This window comes from Mus musculus, chromosome 8 (genome assembly GCF_000001635.26).
Source record: "Mus musculus strain C57BL/6J chromosome 8, GRCm38.p6 C57BL/6J".
Lineage (NCBI taxonomy): Eukaryota > Metazoa > Chordata > Mammalia > Rodentia > Muridae > Mus > Mus musculus.
In genome coordinates, this window is record NC_000074.6 from 71,922,187 (window position 1) to 71,941,678 (window position 19,492).

Below are 19,492 nucleotides of genomic sequence, written 5' to 3' on the forward strand. Positions count from 1 at the left end.
CTGCATAAATTGTACTGTTTCTGTCTAATGTCACTTCCACCTACAGGGCTGAGCATGGCTTGAGGCACTTTATAATAAACCTCATTTCTAAAAAGAATGTCCTTTGTGGAAGAGCTGCTGAAGCTTTTTTTTAATTGCTGGAAAGTACAGTTTTTTTAATGTTGTCATTAGCGTGTATTAATTACACGAAAAGTTTCAATATAACATTTTCATTCATGTATCTTGTTTATATTCATACACACACAGACCTTTACCTGCTCTTGTCCCTCTCGAATTCTTTCATCTTTTATGTCTTTGTGTGTCCCAATGAATCTCATTAGTGTTGTTGACAGGAGAGGGAGTGGTTGTGTCAGTAAGAGGGAGAATAAATTTATTCTGTCACTTAGGCTTCGGAGACTGGATCTGTGGGCCCAGCAATAAGGGCCAAAGGAGCGGCAGGTAGGGTGCCGAGAGGCAGCGCCTTGTCCGCCATCTCCCTTCCGGGCGGTTCTCAGTAACCAACTGTGGGAGTCCCGGACGGTTTAGCGTCCTTGGCTGTATGACGCCATACCCTAGGAAAGGTCGGGAGGTCCGCCGGAAACTCCCGGTACAGACACCAGTGTGTGAGCTGGCCAATCAGCAGCGCCGGCGGGAGGAGCGGAAGTTCCTCACCCGCCATCTTTCTTGCTGGCGCTTCCCTCCTCACAGCTCTCAGCTGAGGAAGTCCAAGTTGCTGAGCCTCCGCGGCCGTGTGAGTGCCTGTTCCGGAGCCTCTGTGGAGCCGCGGCAGGCCTGGGCACAGACATGGTGAGCCAGGCGAGTGGCGGGGCTGTGCGCGGCGCCCTTGGTCCCGGGCGGCGGGATCCCGGTGCTGCGCCGGGGGACGAAGGGCGGCTGCGCACTGTCGCCTGCGGCTCCAGAAAAGCTGCTTTTCCCCTTAGGGAAAGTCAGTCGAAAGCGGGATTCCGAGGCTGGATGATGTGGAGCCGAGCTGGAAGTTTAGGAGACAATTCTTGCGAGTGAGAATTTACGCCCCGCCATGCACGGAGGCCAGGGGAGGTCACCCGGTGTCCTGCTTTGTCACGGCCCGCCTTATTCCTGTGAGACAGGGTTTCTTACTGAACCTGTGGCTAGGCTGCCTGCTAGCAAGCTCCAGCGATCCTCCGGGCTCTGTCCCCATGCCTGGCATTTACTTGGGTGTTTTTTATTTGAACTCGGGTTCTCACCCTTGCTCAGCGAGCACTCTTACACACCGAGTTATCTCTCCAGGCCCGAGAAACATGTCTAATATAGATCTTAAGCGCAGAGATTAATGGAAGTGAACCTGGGAAAACTGAGACATACCGAGATGTGAGGGAACTTCTCAGGGGACAGTCACAGTTCTTTTCCATGGGTACATGCGGCTCCCGCATTTAGGATTGTAATATCCTCTTGGTAGATTATCCCTTTATAGAGTATGACGAGACTATCTTTATCCCTTCTGACTTAAGGTCGGAGGAAGAACTTTTCAATTTTCGTCATCTCTGTGAGTATGGTACTTGAGGGTTTTCAAGTTTATCTTTTACTCTTGGGTTAAATACTGCTCTTACCTCTGCTCCTTTTTCCAGTAATAAAAGTTTTTTTGGAAACGACTGGACTTTAAGTCGTGGTCAAGTTCAAATCATAGTGAATTGCAAACGTATCGGTTTCTTTGTTTTGGATTTTTTTTGTTGTTTTGCTTTGTTGTTTGTTTGTTTTTGTTTTGTTTGAGACTAGATCTTACATATCCTAGGCTGTTGATAAACTTAGTTTACAGCCAAGCTTGACTTTGAGTTTCTGATAGTCTTATGACTACCTTCCAAGTGCTGGGATTCTATGAGCACATCACTAGCTCCTGGTTTTGCAGCTCTGAAATTTAAACCCAGGGCCTCATGCATTCTAGACAAGTATCTACCGTATACCAACTGAGCTACAGTCTCAACTCTATATCAAATTTTATTCCTGAGTAACTTTTCTGTGATCAGCACTTAATATTATTTAATTGACTGAACTTTGTCCTCATGGTATATAGTGGGATCCACTTAGTATTTATTTGACTATTAATTATCAAGTGGCTATGTCTTTCTTTACATGTGGTTTAAATGTTTTAGTAATTTTTCCATCTTTACTGATGTGATGGTTTAGTTTATACTGAGCACACTCATCTTTCTCGATTCTTGTATTGCAGATATTTTCCTTCTATTTTATTGTCTTTGCACCCCATTAATTGATATTTTTCAATTTGTCAAGACATTTAATTACTTCTTTCCTCCTTTCAAATAAAGAATTTTACATTAAAATTGTATAAATCATAGGGCTCGCTCCCTCCCTCCCTCTTTTCATAGGCACTACAGGAACCCAAACCAGATGTGCATAACTAGTCAGGTATAAAACCAAGCTCCCCTTACAAACACACTAGAATAAGAACTTCCCTGAGGGATAGGAAACAGTTATGTTCTCAGGGAAATTGAAGATCCTGGATGCTTCCAGTTGAAAGAGTTGAAAACCTGCCCATTGTGGTGGCATATGCTTTTTTAGTCCCAGCTCTGCAGGCAGAAACAGGCAGATCTCTGTCATTTGCAGACTTGCCCTGTCTATGTAGCGTTCCAGGCCAAGACTACATAGTAAGGTTGCTTCTGAAAAGAGAGAATAAGGGTTGAACACTGGGAGCTGAGTGCAGGATGACTTATATAGCTGTCCTCTGTGTGGGCTGTGACTACCCAGGACAGGGGAATGTTGATACAACAATCTGTCTTGATGCTACTGCTTGTCCATACCTCAGTAATAAACAGAATAAAAGTCATTCATATGACAACGGGGAAGATAGAGTGAAGGTGGTAATCTGAAGTAGGCAACAGTCCTGCTCTGGTTTGGTGTGATTGTCCATATACTTGCTCTTTAATTTACTGAACTCCCACATTGGTCCCTTCTAGTAATTTTTTTTTTTGTACCAGAAAAGTAAACATTTGGAGTCAAACTCACTTTTTCTTTTCTTTTTCTATTTTTCACATATGTAAATATATGCTTGCTTGAGAAAGCCCACTTTTACACCCTCTTCATTAAAGCGGGTCTTTAAGTAAGGGCTCACTGAAATGGATAGTGGTGCTAGGTAGCTTGCTTGCTTTAGAGACCTTGTGTCTCCAACTTCCTAGGCTGTAATTACAAGCAGGCCATTGTACCTACCCATCATTTACTGGGTCTCAGAGATCTAAACTGACAAGCACTTAACTGCTAAGCCATCTGCCCAGACAAACATTTGGAATTTTTTAGCATGCTGGGTGCCTTCTAGGATGACTGGATTCTTGGAGATTCCAATATGGTACAGATATTGGACCCCACACACCTGGAAACACTGAAATTCATGCATTGATTCTGGTCACAGGTACTATGGAAGAGAAGCATCCCACATGTAGTACCTTCAGCACTTCAAGTGACATTCCAAGCATTCCTACAAATCAAGGAAAAATTCACATAGTCGACAGTGTTCAATACAGAAAGGGAAGCAGCAGGTGGGAAATATCACATATTTACCCTCTAGGAGTGAGTTCTATAAAGGATAAAGGACCTCAGACTAGGATTGGGCCTTCATTGGGCAGAGTATTAGAAAGGAACAAGTACATTATGATGGGAGTGGGGGTCAGAAAAGAGAGCCTTCAGAGAAAACCCTTAATAAAGGAAACTATGGCTTTTCTATCCTGTTGGTGTAGCAGTAATCCCTACACCATGTGATTCAATTTAAGATAGCCTACTAACAATACGGAATGTCCAGGTAATGATTGGGGCTATAAATTAGAGGCTGTGTACCACACCGGGCAGTGGTGGCGCACGCCTTTAATCCCAGCACTTGGGAGGCAGAGGCAGGTGGATCTCTTGAGTTTGAGGCCAGCCTGGTCTACAGAGTGAGTTCCAGGACAGCCATATTGTAGAAAGGAGAAAATAGAGAGGCCAGCCATGGCCACGTGGAGAGAGGGGAGAAGGGAGAGAAAGAGAGAAGGAGGGATAGAGAGTAGGTAAGGTGAGGGCTTAATGACAACAAAACAGCTTCTTAACACTGTCCTGGGGGAAAGCTAGATGAGGGTGGCCTGATGTCTTTAGGCTGTGGGATCTGGACTCTTAAAATAACTAGTATCTTAAAGGGACATGATGAATATAAGAGGCTAACAATAGCCAGATACCCATGGATATTCTTCTCTAGCTCTACCCCAAGTCCTCTTTGTATCTCTTGCATTTGTTTTTTCTTTTCTGTAGACGTTTCTTCCCATCTCATCATTGCTGTTCCTGATGTCACAGGGTTCACTAACCCCAAAAGAGCTTCCTGTGCAGTAACCTGAGAAGCTTCTAAGTCACAAAGATTTACTTCCTGCTGAACAGAATTGGCCATACACACACACACACACACACACACACACACACACACACACACACACACACATATCCTGCATGCCAGAAGAGGGCAACAGATCTCATAATAGATAGTTCTGAATATCCATGTAGTTCCTGGGAGTTGTACTTAGGACCTCTGGATGAGCAGCACGTGCTCTTAACCTCTGAGTCATCGCTCCAGCCCTGGCCACAGTTTTCTTGACCCATGTAGACTTCATGACTGCCAAATCTAGCATAATCCACCAAGGATACATCATGGCCTTTCCTCTCTTAAGTGTGGAAATTATATCTGGGAGAGATTACACTAGCCGGCCAGAACTGCAGTCAGGCCAGAGGCAGCTCCTAAAGCCACAGGCCAGCTCCATCCAGCTTTGTTGCCATCTTACACACCCCCTGCTCTCCTTCCTTCCTTCCTTCCTTCCTTCCTTCCTTCCTTCCTTCCTTCCTTCCTTCCTTCCTTCCTTCCTTCCTTCCTTCCTTCCCTACCTTCCCTACCTTCCCTACCTTCCCTACCTTCCCTACCTTCCCTACATTCCCTACCCTCACCTCACTGGCTTGCTCTTTCCAGGAGAGAGATCACTACAAAGCTTTGACTAGTTTGAAATTCCCTATGTAGACCATGACTTTGAACTCACATAGTCAGCCTGCCTCTGCCTCCCACCTTCTGGGATTAAAGACATTTAGTATCACAACTTGTTTTTTATTATAAAAAAATTCTCTGTTGTGTCCTAAAGACTTGACTGACTTTTCAAAGCTTAGAGTTTTATTGTTTTCACTTAATTATACAGTGAGTTGGTTACTAAACATGAAACATAGATGAATGTAATACAGTATCCAATTAGATATCAGTTTGTTGTTGACCTACATAAAAAGTTTTGTTGAGGTCTGCCAGCATTCAGCAGTAACTGTTCTCTCATCAGTCTGCTTCGTGTATGTGTGCTGTATAACTCAGCATCCACTGTGTTAGAAAGTCTTCTTAGAAATTCTTCTCTGCTATGTTTTAAAATATGCATTTTAATGATAATTACTCTATTGTGCTATAGAACACTTTCTTTAATTTTATGTATCATTTATTTTGAACTTTTGGATATTGTTCATACTTCCAAATGTTGCTTTTTAGTGTAATCACAGAAAATGTATATTTTTCAGGGAACATGTTGTTTCAACGGGTGTAAAGATGTATCTATAGAAGAAACTCATTAAAGACATGTCCCAGGGAGATTGGAAGACTGTCTTTACTGAGCATCTAAAACTAGTACTAACATTCAGAGCAGATGCTAGTAAAGCAAATACAAGAAGTGTTTTGGCAAAACAAGCTCCTCTTGGCAGTTAAAGTGATGAGGCCTGTCATCTAGACACAAGTGAAAGAGATGGTACATGCAATGAAAACTTAGGGGTGACTCAGCAACTTATCACAAGTCACCAGATGTCATTCATTGTTCTGTTAGTTCTTCAATACAGTATTCAAGTCTAGCACCAAAAAAGTTGTTTGATAAGGGAGAATAACTTAACAATCAACTCACAAAATAAATGTCAGGCATTCCCAGCATCATGAGCATTTCCTATGAATTGAGTATGGGTCCTGAATGCTGCCAGTTTCACCTTGCTCCTGAAAACATATGTGGTTTGTTTTAGGAGTCAGTGACTTTTGAGGATGTGGCTGTGAACTTCACCCTGGAGGAGTGGACTTTGCTGAATCCTTCACAGGAAAATCTTTACAGAGCGGTGATGAGAGAAACCATCAGGAACCTGCATGATATAGGTATGGGAGATAAAATTGTAGGCATATATTTTTCACAGCTTACCTTAATAAAAGGTTCAACTTCCCCTCTAGCCTACCACCCACCAGAGACAGTAGAAAAGAAAAGTTATTAGGATATGGGGGAGAAAGTGGATCTGTTTAGAGATATTTGGGGGGGGGGGAGGAGGCAATTCCAATCTTCACTGTTCTCAGTCTAGTCCACTCCCAAACATCAAACACTTGGCAGACACCACACATGAATCAGTGAGGGCAGTTCAATCCAGAAGAAATTGTGAGGCTCACCAGTCAGCCCAAGTCCACAGGAGAGACAAGAAGCTGCGTGAACCTCACAGGTTCTTTGATGAGTTTTACCTCTATGAAGTCACTATAAGCAAAGATCAGCAACACAGTGTAAGGTAAGCAAATGCATGCATATCGGCAGTGAAGACTAGCGAGGAGGAGCAAAGGGAACCAGTGTTCTACCTCCCACTGTTTGTGGTGTCATATTTATATTCCTTCTAAACATCACGTGTCCTTTCATGTGTTTGCTATAGCAAAACATCCTTTCACCTGTGTCCCCTTCAGCAAAACATCCTTTCACCTGTTTGCTCCAGCAAAACATCATTATATCCTGAGTCTCCAAAGAAACCAGAAATTTCCACTTTCCTCATTCAGAGAACAGTGTCTACTGCCCATCAATGCTGTTCTATGACTTAGGGTATGAAAATGGAGTATTTAGATGAATCAACTTGGTATGGTCACAGTGTAACAGGAACTTGAGTCATATTTTGCATAATAATTCATAATGGGTTTTCTGGGTCTACTTTTAGGACAGAAATTGGGAGAACAGAACACTGAAAATGCATACAAAAATCCTGGGGGAAATCTAAGGTAATTTGCACTCACAAGAAAAAGTAATACTTCTCAGGAAACTTGGAATTGCAAAAAATATTTCAAACAAACAAACAAAACAAAGTAAGCCAATCTTCAAAGTGATTTACTTTCTAAATATCTTTAAATATACCTACTGACTGAACATCTGTAATTCAGAATTTTAAATATGAATTTACGTATAAACATGATACCACAAATGATACTTTCTAATGTTTTAATGTTATACAAACTTCGTTTCATACCCAAAATTATTAAAGAGATTTTTGGATGCAAGGTATGTTTGCATTTAGGTTTCACCTCATATATGTTCTAAGACTTTAAACTCTTAACATATTTGTTCTTTGTGTTTTGGATGAGGAATGCTTAAGCTAACAGATTTTCTTTCTTTTTTCCCTTTTTTTCCTTTTTGGAATTTTTTGGGTGGGGGGTTGGTTTTTTTAATTAATTTTTTTTTTTTACTTAATCATTTTATATCTGCTCACTGACCCCTTCTAGTCACCCCCTCTCACAATCCTTCCCCCATTCCCTTCTCCCTTTCTCTAATCAGGTTTCACCTCCATCCCCACCCCCCAGTATCCCTACACTCTGGCACCTCAAGTTTCTGTGAGTCTAGGTGTTTCCTTTCCCATTGAGGCCAGACAAGGCAGCCCAACTAAAAGAACATATCCCACAGACAACAGCTTTTGGGATAGCCCCCATTCCAGTTGTTCAGAACCCACAAGAAGACCAAGCTACACATCTGCTACATATGTACAGAGAGCCCAGGTCTAATCCGTATATGGTTTTTGATTGGTGGTTCAGTTTCTGAAAGGCCCAAAGGTCCAGGTTAGGTCTGTTGGTCTACCTGTGGAGTTCCTATCCCCTTCAGGGCTATGCAATCTTTCCTCCTATTCTTTCATAAGAGTCTCCAAACTTTATCCACTGCTTGGCTGTAAGTGTCTATATCTGCCTGAGTCAACTGCTGGGTGGAGCCTCTCAGAGGACAATTTGCTCCTGTCTGCAAGCATAACAGAGTATCATTAATAATGTCAGGGATTGGTGCTTGCCTATGGGATTGGTTTCAAGTTGGGCTGGTTATTGGTTGGCCATTCCATCAGTCTCTGCTCCATCCCCCAGTGTCTACATTTCTTGTAGACAGGATAAATTTTGAGTTGAAATGTGTGTGGGTTGGTGTCTCTATCACTCCCCTGGAATTCCTGCCTGGCTACAGAATGTAGATGTGGCCTCTTCAGGTTCCATATCCCTAATGTAGTGAGTCATAGCTAAATTCACCACCATTGATTCTTGGGTGCTTCCCTTATCCCAGGCCTCTGTCTCATCATGGAGATGCACCCTACCTCCTCACCCCAGTCAGTTGCAGATTTCCATTCACTTTCATGGCCATCTAAGCCTGTCCTTCCCCACCCATGATCCTGAAACCCCCATTCCCCTCCCCATGCTGCTTCCTCCCAGTTTCCTCCTTCTGTATGCCTCTTATGACTATTTTTTCCCCCTTCTAAGTGAGATTCAAGCTTTTTCACTTGGACCTTCCTTCTTGTTTAGCTTCTTTGGGTCTGTGTATCTGATTTTTATGGCTGATATCCACTTATAAGTGAGTATATACCATGCATGTCCTTTTGGGACCGGGTTACCTCACTCGGGATGATAGTCTCAAGTTCTATCCATTTGCCTGCAAAATTCATGATGTCTTTGTTTTTTGGGTTTTTTTTTTTTTTTGGTTTTGGGTTTTTTTGTTTTGTTTTTAAAGATTTATTTATATAAATATATGTAAGTACAGTGTAGATGTCTTCAGACATTCCAGAAGAGGGCGTCAGATCTCATTATGGATGGTTGTGAGCCACCATGTGGTTACTGGGATTTGAACTCAGGACCTTTGGAAGAGCAGTCAGTGCTCTTACCCGCTGAGCCATCTCACCAGCCCCGATGTCTTTGTTTTTAATAGCTGTTTTTAATAGTATTTCATTATGCAGATGTACTACATTTTCTTTATCTGTGCTTGAGGTGAGGGACATCTAGGTTGTTTCCAGTTTCTGGCTGTTAGAAATAAAGCTGCTCTGAACATAGTTAAGCAAGTGTCTTTGTGGGATGTTGGAGCATCTCTTAGGTGTATGCCTAGGAGTGCTATAGCTGGGTCTTGAGGTAGAACTATTCCCAGTTTTCTGAGAAACTACCAAATTGATTTCCAAAGTATTTGTACAACTTGTACAAGGTTGTTTGTTTGTTTGGTGGTAGTGGTAGTTTTTGTTTTGTTTTGTTTGAGACAGAGTTTCTCTGTGTAGCCCTGGCTGTCCTAGAACTCACTGTAGACTAGGCTGGCCTTAGAAATCCACCTACCTCTGCCCTGAGTGAGGTAACCCAGTCCCAAAAGGACATGCATAGTATGTACTCACTTATAAGTGGATGTTAGCCATAAAATACAGGCACCAGAAACACAAGGAAGCTACACAAGAAGGAAGGCCCAAGCAAGGAACTTTGAATCTCACTTAGAATTGAACTTAGAAATGTGCCTGCCCCTGCCCCTGCCCCTGCCCCTGCCCCTACTGGGATTAAAGGCATGCACTATCACTGTCTGGCTGTAACATAGATTTTTTTCAATGTTTGCAAAATAGTTAACTTTGGGGAAAATACTGAGAAACCCCACATGATTACCACTGCTTTGACTAGTGGTATTTAAGCTGTCTTATTGAGTCTTCACTCCATTTTGTACCGTTTATTTAGAATGTAAAGCTTACACTTTTCCTGATAATGTAAGAAAGTAAGTTTTCTACCTTTAAATAAGTGTAAAATCATTTTGTATGTTCTACATTTTTGTTACAGATACCAAGTGGTAGAGAAGCTTTGTGAGTATGAAGAAGATAGTCAATGGGAAGAAATCTTCAGTGAGATTCCAGATCCTGTGGTGAGCCAGAAAACTGGAGAAAAGCCCTGTGAAAGCCATGTGTATGGAGAAGATATCACTGGTCATTCATCTCTAAATGTGTCCCTCAGAGGTCAGACTAGATGCAAAACACATGAGTATAAAGAACACGGAGAGAAGCCATGTAAATGTAAAGACAGTGGAGTGGCTTTTGGTTCTCCCCAGAGCTTTCTGAAGCATGAACAAATTTACACACAAGAGAAACCCTATGCCTGTAAACAGTGTGACAAAGCCTTTAAGTATCTCAGTTCTCTTCAAAATCATAAAAGGATCCATAATAGAGAAAGAAACCATGCGTGTAAACAATGTGGGAAATCTTTTAAGAGACAGAGTAATGTTCAAGCCCATGAGAGAAATCACACTGGAGAGAAACCCTATGTGTGTAAGCACTGTGGGAAAGCCTATACTTCCTACAGTACCCTTCGAGCACATGAAAGAAGTCACACAGGAGAGAAACCCTATGTGTGTAAGCATTGTGGGAAAGCCTATACTTCCTACAGTACCCTTCGAGCACATGAAAGAAGTCACACAGGAGAGAAACCCTATGTGTGTAAGCATTGTGGGAAAGCCTATACTACCTACAATACCCTTCGAGCACATGAAAGAAGTCACACAGGAGAGAAACCCTATGTGTGTAAGCATTGTGGGAAAGCCTATACTTCCTACAGTACCCTTCGAGCACATGAAAGAAGTCACACAGGAGAGAAACCCTATGTGTGTAAGCATTGTGGGAAAGCATTCACTCAATCTAGCTACCTTCGAATACATAAAAGAACTCACACAGGAGAGAAACCCTACATCTGTAAGCAATGTGGGAAAGCCTTTGCTCGTTCTAGCCACCTGCAAATACATAAAAGAAGTCATACAGGAGAAAAACCCTATGTATGTAAGCAGTGTGGGAAAGCCTTTGCTCAATCCAGTTACCTTCACATACATCAAAGAAGTCACACTGGAGAGAAACCTTACGTATGTAAGCAGTGTGGGAAAGCCTTCACTCGTTCTAGCCACCTGCAAATACATAAAATAACTCATACTGGAGAGAAACCCTACTCATGTAAGCTTTGTGGGAAAGCCTTTACTCATTCTAATTACCTTCAGATACATAAAAGAATTCACACAGGAGAAAAACCTTATGTGTGTAAGGAGTGTGGGAAAGCCTTTGCTCGTTCCACTTCCCTTCACATACATGAAGGAACTCACAGTGGAGAGAAACCTTATGTATGCAAGCAATGTGGGAAAGCCTTCACTTTGTCCAGTTCTCTTCGAAGGCATGATGTAGTTCATTCAGAAGAGAAACCCTATATTTGTAAGTGTTGTGGGAAAACCTTTGGTTGTTACAGTAGCGTTCAGAAACATGAAAAGACTCATAGAGAAAACAGACTCTGTTAGTGTAATAAATATGGGGAAACTTAGTTGCTCTGATTCTTTTCAAATACATGACATAGCTGACACTGGAAAGAAACCCAAGGTTTGTATCCATTATGGGATGCTTTCATTGACCTTAGTTCTTTTTAATACCATGGAAGGATTCACACTGGAGAAAAACTTCTGGATATAATACAGAAAAATGTTCATTTATTCCGCTTCTTTAACAAACATGGAAAAACTTACACTGGAGAGAAATCCTAAATATAAAATGTGGAAACCCTTCATTATCACTTGACCGTCTAAAATTCATGAAAATGTGTAATCCATAGCATGAAGAAGTATTTTCGATCCATTTGCAAATGCAAGATAACAGTATGGAAGCCGGGCGTGGTGGCGCACGCCTTTAATCCCAGCACTTGGGAGGCAGAGGCAGGCGGATTTCTGAGTTCGAGGCCAGCCTGGTCCACAAAGTGAGTTCCAGGACAGCCAGGACTATACAGAGAAACCCTGTCTTAAAAAAAAAAAAAAAAAAAGATAACAGTATGGAGAGAAAACCCTTGAATAAAAATGATACACTAAGAATAGGCTCTTCAGACGGCCCACATGCAACAATGCACATGGAATCGGAAGATTGAGTATGAAAAACACAGCAGTTTTCTGTTTTCCTGTGTGCGATGGCATATACCTATAATTCCAGTACTTGGGAAGTGTAAAACTAAAGATCAAGAGTTTTGAGTTCTGGGCTGTGTTGTCTACCTGATAAAAGAAATTTTTGTGTGTTATTTTTCTTTATTCTTAATAATTTCAATCGTATATACAATGAGTTATGAGCATATTATTCCATTTTCTCCAGCCCATTAAATCCAGTTACTGCTGCTCATGTGTACATGAGCATAGCTACTTCCTCAGAAGCTGTCAACTGTCAATAACTCCTCAGTAAGGGGTGAAGGTTCAAGATCATCTACCCCATTAATGCTAGAATTTTGGCTGTCTTAACCAAATGTAGGTAATCACAAATACTACAAAGTCATGGATATAATAGCCATATAGTGAACAAAAGACTGCATTTCACACTACCCCCATCTGACTTGTATTCTTTCTACCTCCTAGAAAATTGTTTTAATAAAGTTTGATTTTTCTCTTGGTTAGTGTTCTATTGCTGTGAAGAGACACCATGATTTAATTGGGGTTTGGTTACAGGTTCAGAGGTTTAGTCCATTATCACCATGAGGTACATGGTTGAAATATGGTGACATGCAGGAAGACATGGTGCTGGAAATATAGCTGAGAGTTCTACATTGGGATCCACAGGCAGCAGGAAGAGGCATTGGCTTAAAGTTCACCTGAAAATGTCAAGGACTGTTGAAATCCTAAGCCCAACTCCAGTGACACACCTCTAATCCTTACCAAGCTACTTCACTAACTGGGAGCCAAGTCTTTATGTAAGCTTATGGGTACCATTTTTATTCATACTGCCACAATATTCTTTTTCATGGAAGAAATACTTAGAGGGATGACAACATAGCACAGTAGAAGAGTCTATCATGATTGTCCACACACACACAAATGTTCTTGAGTACTATTAAAACCAAGAGCCTCTAGTTCTCCTTATCTGCCTTGAGGAAATCAGGTAACAGCCTCCCGGTGCAGTCTTATCATTTAGGACAAATGTAGCTGACCTTTGTGGATTCTTTTTTCCACCCTTTATTCTTTCTCTTCCCCCAACCCCAGTTTTGCCCCTATCACTGGATAGAAAGGATAGGAGAGAGAGAGCCCTGAATCTAATTTCTTTTTGTTTGTAGCCAATCTTTGCTACTTTGTGAGTTCTTTTTCCCACCCTTTACCCCTCTCCCATCACTAGATAGAAGAGAAAGGATAAAGGAAAGGCATTAATTCTTGTTTGAGCACAACTATGAACAAGCCACAACCAACCCCCTTAATAACCACCAACCCCACCTGTTAGGGCTCTGGCATTTATATACTCTGAAAAAATTTAGAGTTCCAAATTCACACAATCACAGAAACTAGCTACACTTGGCCAAACTATGCCTCTGTTAGAACACAAGGCAAATCATACCTGCTGTGGAGTAGCCCAATATCCCCACACCTGGATTATAATGAAAATATTCTATAATATTCTTGTTTTTTAAAAGCACACCTGGGATTAAAACAAAAACATTCTTAAACATGATTTAAAAAGAAAAGAAACCAAATTTCCAGAATTCTCACTACAGTCAAAGGTTTAAATCTGAGAAAATAGTAAAGTTAGGTTCTATCCATTCATCATTTCGATTTTAACTTTGGGGACTGGAGAAATGGCTCAATGGTAAGAGTGCATAGTGCTCACAGAGTATCCAAGTTGAGGTCCTTGTACCCATATTAGGGCACACAGCCTTCTATAGTGGGATACATCACCTTCTGCTGGTTTCTGTGGACAGCTGCATGCACCATACAAGCATATGTGTAGAGGATTAAAAAGTACTTTTAAATAATCTTGAAATGTCTGTATAAAAAGGATATTGTCGACACAACAATCAAAGAAAATGCAAAAAAGATCCTAACTCAAAACATCCAGGAAATCCAGGACACAATGAGAAGACCAAACCTACAGATAATAGGAGTAGATGAGAATAGATTTTCAACTTAAAGGGCAAGAAAATATCTTCAACAAAATTATAGAAGAAAACTTCCCAATCCTAAAGAAAGATGCCCATGAATATACAAGAAGCCTACAGAACTCCAAATAGACTGGACCAGAAAAGAAATTCCTCCCGACACAAAATAATCAGAACAACAAATATACTAAATAAAGGCAGACTATTAAAAGCAGTAAGGGAAATAGGTCAAGTAACATATAAAGGCAGGCCTATTAGAATTACTCCAGACTTCTCACCAGAGACTATGAAAGCCAGAAGATCCTGGACAGATGTTATACAGTCACTAAGAGAACACAAATGCCAGCCCAGGTTACTATACCCAGCAAAACTCCCAATTACCATAGATGGGTGAAACCAAAGTATTCATGACAAAACCAAATTCACACAATATCTTTCCACGAATCCAGCCCTTCATAGGATAATAATGGGAAAACATCAATACAAGGATGGAAACTACACCCTAGAAAAAGCAAGAAAGTAATCCTTCAACAAACCTAAAAGAAGACAGCCAAAAGAACAGAATCATTCAGTCTGGTGGTTCCTCAGAAAACTGGACATAGCACTACCGGAGGATCCAGCAATACTTCTCCTGGGCATATATCCAGATGTTCCAACTGGTAATAAGAACATATGCTTCACTATGTTCATAGCAGCCTTATTTATAATAGCCAGAAGCTGGAAAGAACCCAGATGTCCCTCAACAGAGGAATGGATACAGAAAATGTGGTACATTTACACAATGGAGTACTACTCAGCTATTAAAAACAATAAATTTATGAAATTCCTAAACAAATGGATGGATCTGGAGGGTATCATCCTGAGTGAGGTAACCCAATTACAAACTCAAATGATATGCACTCACTGATAAGTGGATTTTAGCCCAGAAACTTAGAATACCCAAGATACAACTTGCAAAACACATGGAACTCAAGAAGAAGGAAGAGCAAAGTGTGGACAATTTGCCCCTTCTTAGAATTGGGAACAAAACACCCATGGAAGGAGTTACAAGGACAAAGTTTGGAGCTGAGACAAAAGGATGGACCATCCAGACACTGCCCCACCCAAGGGTCCATCCCATAATCAGCCACCAAACGCAGGCACTATTGCATACGCCAGCAAGATTTTTGCTGAAGGGACCCTGATATAGCTGTCTCTTGTGAGGCTAAGCCAGTGCCTGGCAAACACAGAAGTGGATGCTCACAGTCAGCTATTGGATGGAACACAGGGCCCCCAATGGAGGAGCTAGAGAAAGTACCTAAGGACCTGAAGGGGCCTGCAACCCTATAGGTAGAACAACAATATGAACTAACCAGTACCCCCAAAGCTCGTGTCTCTAGCTGCAATTTTAGCAGAAGATGGCCTAGTTTGCCATCATTGGGAAGAGAGGCCCCTTGGTCTTGCAAACTGGATATGCTCCAGTACAGGGGAAACACCAGGGCCAAGAAGTGGGAGTGGGTGGGTAGGGGAGCAGGGTGGGGGTAGGGTATAGGGGGCTTTCGGGATAACAATTGAAATATAAATGAAGTAAATACCTAATAAAAATTGGAGGGAAAAAAAGAGAATATTGTCTATGAAAGCAGTTTTTATAAGTTTTGTTAGTTCTGCCAAATTTCTTGACTTTCAACAAATGACCAACTTCAACCTGACCATAGTGAGTGGCTCTTTTTTTTCCATCCTTAATTTTTTTTTCTTTTCTTTTTTTTTAAAGATTTATTTATTTATTATATGTAAGTACACTGTAGCTGTCTTCAGACACTCCAGAAGAGGGCGTCAGATCTTGTTACAGATGGTTGTGAGCCACCATGTGGTTGCTGGGATTTGAACTCCAGACCTTCCGAAGAGCAGTCGGGTGCTCTTACCCACTGAGCCATCTCACCAGCCCCCCCCCACTTTTTTAAAAAATTATTTATTTTATGTATCTGAGTACACTGTAGCTGTCTTCAGACACACCAAAAGAGGGCATCAGATCTCGTTACAGAGGGTTGTGAGCCACCATGTGGTTGCTGGGAATTGAACTCAGGACCTCTGGAAGAGCAGTCCGTGCTCTTAACTGCTGAGCCAGCTCACCATACCCTTTTCTTATCTTCTTATCCTGATTCATAGACAGTGATGAAACTGAGCCCTGAGCTTGTGAGGTCTCTGCTAAGTGACTAATGACTGCAATTGTGAGACACCAGGTTGATTTTTGGGAATCAGTAGATATTCACTGAACATACTTTGTGTCTAAAATAATGTCAGAAATATAACAAGAGTCAGAACCTTCAGGTGAATCTGAATGGGATTTTTTCCCTATGGTGAAAAATGAGACCACAAGTTAGTAACCTTTTTTCACTGGCAGAAATAAAAGCACACACAGGGTTCCTGGCTGCTTAGATTTTCCTCATTACCTAGATTTAAGCTATCCTGTACTATATCTGTAGAGTGACAGTGAAGGTTGGCCAAACCAACAGGCCATTCTTCAGTGACAGGTACTTGGGGGTGGGGGTGGGGGGAGGCGCAGAGATGGCAAAAATAAAGAAAATAGGAAAGTTAGGATCAAGAGATCTTGCCGATCTGATGGCTCATACAAAGCAAGTTTATTAAGAAATACAGCATCTTATACTGTTTTCAGAGGGGAAATAGGGCAAAGAAGAAATTATCACACAATAGGTTGGAGTCAGCAGGAAGCTAATCATGCAAAGTTGCACAAAAGATACGCAAGTTATCCCAAATGCATCACCAAGCATTCAGCAGCCTTGGGACTGATAACTACAGGCCATTATGGAAAATACAAGCATCCATTGCATTCATTTCTAGAATAAGCATTCCAACACCAATGAGAGTGGAAGTGAGAGGCCAATTCTTTTAAATTCAGACTCCATTTTAGAGAACCTGACCTAAGTTTAAACTTAGGCAAACCAACAGGCCTGTACTTATCATTAGTTTCCACGCTGGCCCCAACAAAACCTGAGCCTAGCTTCAGTCTCTAAGCTAAGCCCCCAACAAGACCTGTGTCTCCAGGTTATATCTCCAACCAGACCAGCATCTCCAGGTTATTCCCCTAACAAACCTGCACCCCCAGGTTACAAGCCCACCCCCTGCCTAATGACTACTAATTCAGAGAGAAGCAAAAATTAAGTTTATGATATGAGTCTCTGCACCAGCCTATTATATTAAAGGTCATAGTAACGTCCCAATTAGATCCTGCACACTCACCTTCCACTTGTTGCTTACTATAAAGTCTTGACCAGATAGACATTCGGGGCTCCTCATCACCAAAACCTTCCTGCATGACATTGGTGCACTGAGAGCCCAAGCTAGCTCGAATAAGAAGACCCTACTGTGATTACGTTGGATTGACTCTTGTCCATTTTGGGGGGATCACACTTCCCTGGCATCACAGAAGAGAGATGTCACTGATGGACTGAAGCTAGAATAGTTCCTGAAGGCTTTGATCCTGGGTCGGGGTAGGAGATCAAGCAGAATTTGATGAAGCACATGTGGCAGTCAACTGGTTGTTAAGGGCAACCTGCTGACTTCTATTTCTCCAGGTCATTAAGTGAAGTCATGCTTGGCAATGGGCAGGGCAAGCAGTGTTTTAAGTACGTCACTAAATAAATCAGTAAGTGTCAAATATCCATGGGAGGAGATGCAGAGAGAGTGTGTGGAGTAGAGACTGAAGGCAAGACCATCCAGAGACTGCCCCACCTGAGAATCCATCCTATATACAGTTAACAAACCCAGACACTATTGTGGATGTCAACAAGTACTTGCTGACAGGATCCTGTTATAGCTGTCTCCTGAGAGGCTCTGCCAGTGCTTTACAAAAACAGAGGTAGATGCTCGCAGCCAACCATTGGACTGAGCACAGGATTCCCAATGGAGGAGCTAGAGAAAGAACACAAGGAGCTGAAGGGGTTTGCAGCCCCATAGGAGAAACAATAGTACGAACCAATCAATACCCCTAGAGCTCCCAGGGACTAAACCACCAGCCAAAGAGTACACATGGAGGGACCCATGGCTCCAGCCACATATGTAGCAGAGGATGGCTTTGTCAGACATCAATGGGAAGAGAGGTCCTTGGTCCTGTGAAGGCTCGATGCATATAATAATAATAATAATAATAATAATAATAATAATAATAATAATAATAATAATTTGCATATACAAGAAGGGATGTTTGGACATGAAAGCACACCCTGCAGAGGCCAGAAAAGGGGCTATTATTTTTACTTTTATAATGATTATTAAAAATGCCAAGTCTAATCAATGCTGGCCATATGCATGTGGGTATGAGGACACTCACTGGGGGGCAGGGTAATGGGCAGCCTGCCAGCAGCCACATCACTAACAAAAAGTGACTCTTTCTCCCTCAGCAGCCATCATCTGCAGTACTTCCTCCAGCTGTGGTAGGCCTTAGGATCCTCTTCCTCCATCCATGCTGGAATTTGAATTGACTTGATCTTGTGCAGGTCTTGTGTAGGAAAGATAGTTGGTATGAATTGATGTGTGCAGCCATGTCATGTCCAAAAGACATAGTTTCACACGCTCATCTGAAAGATCAAGATCAAAGAAACCATGAATACTAAAATGAGGAACAAGAAAGGACTCAGCTTATTTAGGAAGCAGAGTGCAAAGTCTTTATTCTTAGCCATATTATGCTCTTCCAGCTCTGATTGCAAAATGCATAGTGCATAAGATACCAATCTATAATGTTTTCTTTTTCCTTACTGGACAAAGTAATAGTAATATGAGAGAGAAAGAGAGAGAGAGAGTAAAAGGAAGCTGGAGAACTATTGTGATCTGCAATGTCACTATACTGCAACTTTGTCAAGCAGCAGTGGTCACCATGTGATCTATGCCACACCCCATTGTGGGTGGTGCCACCCCTGGGCCAGTGGCCTTGGGTTCTGTAAGATAGCAGGCTGAACAAGCCAGTACGCAGCACCTTCCATGGCCTGCATCAGCTCCTGCCTTGACCTTCCTGCCCTGCTTGAATTCCTTCCATGATACACTACAGGACAGGTGTGTAAGCCAAATAAACCCTTTCCTCCTCAACTTGCTTTTGGCTATGGTCTTTCACCAATGATAAAATAACTAAGATACCATATGAAGCACTATTTGTACAACTACTTTCAACGAATGGATGATCTTCCTCATATGCATATTGCCCAGGTACAGGACAAGACCTTGGTTTATGTCAGCAGCCACAGTTGCTGAGACTACCACAGCTGAGAAAAACATGCCCATCTTCTCAAATATGAGGCCAAATTTAAAAGCTGTGTTTACCAACTGTGGATACCATCTCTTTCTGAAAAAGTACTTCTCACAGATGTGTCCATCAGCATCTCCAACCACTAGCTGGACCACATATAAGAGCCCTGTAGAAGGCCAAGGTAATTGTAATTGTTACCTCAGCTTTCCTTGTTAGAGGAGGCTGAATGGTGTCCTTTGAACTTTGCTAGTAATCTTATTTAAAAAATGACTCAATGAGGTTCTCTTTTAGGTGTTATTTAGGTATTAGATGCCGACTTTAACTGACTTCTCTTACAAAGC

The 19,492-nt window shown here is 41.8% G+C and overlaps 1 protein-coding gene across 1 annotated transcript; it reads left to right on the forward strand.

The window, feature by feature from the left end:
• The first annotated feature begins 638 nt into the window (after positions 1–638).
• Positions 639–12,444, forward strand: Zfp617 (zinc finger protein 617). The gene is made up of 4 exons (NM_133358.3): positions 639–786; positions 6,016–6,142; positions 6,952–7,012; positions 9,833–12,444. Exons 1-4 carry the CDS (start codon positions 784–786, stop codon positions 11,319–11,321), a joined length of 1,680 nt encoding a protein of 559 aa, NP_579936.2. The 5' UTR covers positions 639–783; the 3' UTR covers positions 11,322–12,444.
• The last annotated feature ends 7,048 nt before the right edge of the window (positions 12,445–19,492 follow it).